The 4,486-nt window shown below is 53.7% G+C and overlaps 1 protein-coding gene across 1 annotated transcript in view; it reads left to right on the plus strand.

Moving 5' to 3' along the window:
* TNXB (tenascin XB) overlaps positions 1 to 4,486 on the plus strand; it is a 44,649-nt gene that overhangs the window by 14,757 nt on the left and 25,406 nt on the right. Inside the window, exons 7-8 of the mRNA XM_010833549.1 lie at positions 3,006 to 3,162; positions 3,349 to 3,612. Of these exons, the coding sequence (XP_010831851.1) occupies positions 3,006 to 3,162; positions 3,349 to 3,612 (421 nt within the window). The remainder of the gene's footprint in view (positions 1 to 3,005; positions 3,163 to 3,348; positions 3,613 to 4,486) is intronic.

Consider the following 4,486-nt stretch of genomic DNA (forward strand, 5'->3'; position numbering starts at 1 on the left):
CCTGCTCTTAGTAAATATGACCTCATCCTTGGTGTTCTCCAGAGGCACAATCTCCCAGGAGGAGCCCTGGGCTTTCTCCCTCTTTGTGGGGCCCGGGGGGATCCAGCTAGCCTGTGTCCAGCTTGGCCATGCTCTCAGCTCATCTGCTTTGCACTGGGTATGGGCCTCCATCACATTTTAGGTTCTCCCTGATCCTGGGTGTGGAAAATGCTCCCGTAAAATTGGTCCCCAGACACCTCCCTTGGACTCCACATCAGCCTGTGCCGCTGGCCCTCTGACTATGTTTTCTACGCTTTTTTGTGGCTGGCCTCTGGGATTGTGTCTCTTGCCTTTGGCCAGCACTCTGTATCCATTTCTGTTGGCACAGAGTGCGTTCAGTAGCTGGCTATCCCTCTGGCCACTGCCATCTTCCTAGAAGCCTCTCTCTCTACCTTATCCTTTTCCCTTTTCCAGAAACACTTTTCTCTCAAAACTCAAACTCTGCTATTCCTGGCCAAGGGACACACCTAGTTATTGGAATGATTTTCAAAACACAGAAGAGGAACATTCCTCTTTTCCCTGCATACGTGGCACGGCTACGCTCAGCGGTTCTGAAAGTGTGCTCCCTGGACCTGCAGTATTAGCATCAGCTGGAGCATTAGCCATGCAAACTGTCAGACTCTGCCCCCCAATCTGCTGAATGAGAAGCTGTAGGGGGAAGAGCCCGGTAACCTGCGTCATAACATGCCCCCAGGTGATTCTCATGTACCCCAAGTCCAAGGACCACTGCTCTTTTGTCCAAGGAATGCTGCTGTTTTGCAAAAGGCAAGGTCTTCTATGAATGTGAGACAAAGCTTGAAGAAACTGAGGGAGGTGAACCCCCGAACAGAAAGACATCCAGGTGTTTCCAGTTTGAATGTATTCCACAGACTGGAAACTGGGGCTATGTCACATTTTCATTGGGACACAGGAACTTGCAGCCTCAGAAAAGTTTGTGTTCGGGTCTGGTCTGAAAAAGAGGATGAGGGTGAGGTGAGCTCCAGGGGCCAGCCAAGGTGGAGCCCTCCACCTGGGGCCATGAGGTTAATATCGAGAATAGAGTTAGAAACTTGCCAAGGACATCAGTGAAACAGCCAAACCATCATGAAGGGGCCGAATCAGCTGCCAGACTCTGGTTAGAGAGCCAGCCTCAGACCAGACAGGTGGTGCTGAGAGATGTGGGTTAGACTGGCAGTATAACTTCTCAGGGGATTGTTCCCAGATGGATCTCAAAGTGTCTAAAAGGTTCATGTAGGTGACCTGAAGGGAGAAGGTACCCTAGGGATAGGCTTGTCTCCCTGGAAGGACCGGACATCATCAGGAAGCACTCAAGGGGTATGGGTGTGTGTGTTGGTGGTGGTGGGTTGGGGGAGTAAAGGGAGAGAGAGAGAAGGTTTGGGGAAGGATAAAGGCCTCATAAGGCCTTGAGTAGACACCCATCCAAGGCCTCCCAGGCTGGGATATTCTAGGGCAGTGAGTAAGAGAGAGATGAAGATCCTGCATGCCCAGAAAACCTTTTCAGCCAAGAAAACTCTAACAAAGCTTCACTTCATCCTCAACCCAGAAGTCTCTACGTGGCCCTTCATCTGGTTTTATACTTTAGTATTTACTGTGTTGATTTCCTCGCAGTTCTCTTGGTTTAGGAGAGTACCTTTTGAAATTTCCAATCCTACTTGGCTGAATGGAGGTGTCCCCATCACAGCCAACATAGCAAAGCAGAACAGAGCGTCCTTATTAGCTGTTCTAGCTAGATGGCCCAGCGAAATGCTGAGCTGTTCCCAGACGTCCATTCCTCCTGTTTCCCCAGAGGCTGGCACTCCAGGAGACCCTGCCTGGAGCAGGGGCTGGCAGATTTTCTGTGGGGTTCCTGCAAATAATCATAACACTTTACAGGTATACTTAAATGGGGTTTGTTCTCTCACAGGCATGGACTACACACAGAGATTTGGGTTAAGGATCTAATAAAATGTAAAACGTGGCCACACATTTAGCTACTAGAGCATGAGCTCTCTGAGGAGACAGGGATCATATCTCTTATTTTTGTGTCTCGAGGACCCAGAATGATGCCAGGTACAAATTCAGGAAACATATTTGTGGAACTCTGAGCAGGTGGGCCTTGTTTTTGAGGGGCCTACAACCCTGCTGAAAAGACAAGGAAAATACCTCAAAGGAAATGTCACGATGTGGGTCACACCCAAGTTACACAGGCAGGAACAGGTGTCTCTAGGGGAAGGCTCAGGCTGGGGCAGCTGCCTCAAGGAGGAAGTGAGACTTGAAGTGGTATCCCTCATCTGCTTCACCTGTTATGACAGGAACGGATTTATGAGAAGCCTCCTCATGCCCAGAGGGTCAGGATTGCCGGAGGAAAGCCAGAAAGAGAGTCCTGGCGTGTGTCAGGTAGAATTCTGACAGACAGCTGATGAACAGGCTCAAAAGGCAGTGCCCAGGGACTTCCCTGGTCGTCCAGTGATTAGGAATCTGCTTTCCAATGCAGGGGACTTGGGTTCAATCCCTGGTCAGGGAACTAAGATCCCACATGCCTCAAGGCCAGGTCCTCATTCCACAACTAAGAGCCAAAGCAGTCAAATAAGTAAATAAATATTTTTTTTTAAAAAGGTAGTCCCCATAAGAGGGGACTCTGAGGTCGCACTGCCTGGGTTTAAATCCCTGCCTCCTTGGGCAAACCACTAAATACTTTTGTACATCAGTTTCCTCATCTGTCCAATGGGAATAATCTGACCTACCTCATTAGATTCTTAAGAGAATTGAGTGAGTTCACATGTAAATTGCCTTGAACGGGAGCTGGCATGGAGTAGGTGTTCTAGATGTGTTTGCTGATACCACCCATGCTCCCCAGCTGTAAAGGGCCAAGTTCTACACAATCTCATGCTGACTCTGCCTAGACCTTGGGGAAAGAAGGGATCAGGGGCACTGAGCAGCAGGGGTGAGTGGCAGCTCTGATCCACCCAGAATTTTCTCTCTTGCAGACAGAGGGGACGAGCCCCCCATTCACAGCACGGGTGCCCAGCTCTGCCTCAGCCTATGACCAGAGAGGATTAGCCCCTGGTCAGGAGTACCAGGTCACTGTCCGTGCCCTTCGAGGGACTAACTGGGGCCCTCCTGCCTCCAAGACCATCACCACCAGTGAGAGCTGGGGCTGTTGCAGGGTGGGGTGTCATGGGTGCAGAATGGATTTGAAAAGGGGGGGCTGGGATATGCCCTCCAAGAGGGCAGAGGGGAGGGACTGGCTGGGGGCAAGGCTCTTAGCAGGACAGCTGGTAACCGAGAACCAGACTCCCACCTGATGCCTCCTCTCTCTGACCTGGCTAGTGATTGACGGCCCCCAGGACCTCCGCGTGGTGGCTGTGACACCAACCACACTGGAGCTCAACTGGCTGCGCCCCCAGGCTGAAGTGGACCGGTTTGTGGTGTCCTACGTCAGTGCTGGCAACCAGAGGGTGCGGCTGGAAGTGCCCTCTGAGGCAGACGGGACGCTGCTGACCGGCCTGATGCCAGGTGTAGAATACGTGGTGACCGTCACTGCCGAGCGGGGCCGGGCAGTAAGCTACCCAGCTTCCATCAGGGCCAACACAGGTACGGCTGGCCAAGGGCTGGGGAAGTTTCTGAGCCTAGGAGCCACTTCCTTGGGAAGCCGTGCACACAGGCTCCTCTGAATGCACTGCACAGGGTGTGTGGCAGTCCCAAAGTACCTTCTGGGGGCCTTCCTCTGTACCAGGGGCTCTGAGGAGACGGAGTTCTCAGGTGCCTGGAGTCCTGTAGGCAGGCGGTGGGTTGGAGTTTGGGAAGAGCGGCCTCATGGAGAGATGCAGTAAATAAAAGATGCTATCCGGCCCAACCAGATAGGGGTGGTTCTGATCTGACCTTGGGCACAGGGACTGCCCTGTGCTCCATCTCAGTGGTCAGGTCTCCTGGGACTGGAGCTGGGGGAGATTAGAGATCAAGGCGCCTGTTGACTTTAGAATTGGGGTTTGGGGGAGTTAGGTCTCAGCAGTAATTTTCCACTAACCCTCCAAGTCTCTTAACAGATGCCTGGATCTTTCTTTCCCTTTCCTGTGACAGAGGGACGCCCACCTCGCTGTCGCTCGCGTTCTCTCCTCCCACGCCCCTTTCTCTCCTTCAGACGCAGTGCCCCACCCGCTCATTTCTTCTTTCTAGGGCACCAACGGTGGCGGGCTTGGAGGGCGAAGCGGGAGGGCGTCCTGGGGCACTAACTTCTCTCGGTTCTCTTTGCAGGTGGGGCTGGGGCCCAGGAAAGAGGCCTCAGGCTCTGGTGGGAGGGACGCGGGCGGGGCTGCCGTGGGGGGAGTGCAGGGGTTGGTGATGGGGGGTGCTGCCACTGACCGGCTCTCTCCTCCCCCTTTTTCCGCCCGGCAGCACCAGGCCACTACAGTTACCCGGAGGCGCACCCCCCAGCCCCGCCCCCCAAGCCCCGGCCCCGGCCAGCCCC

This window comes from Bison bison, unplaced genomic scaffold, assembly GCF_000754665.1.
Source record: "Bison bison bison isolate TAMUID 2011002044 unplaced genomic scaffold, Bison_UMD1.0 scf7180017863706, whole genome shotgun sequence".
NCBI lineage: Eukaryota > Metazoa > Chordata > Mammalia > Artiodactyla > Bovidae > Bison > Bison bison.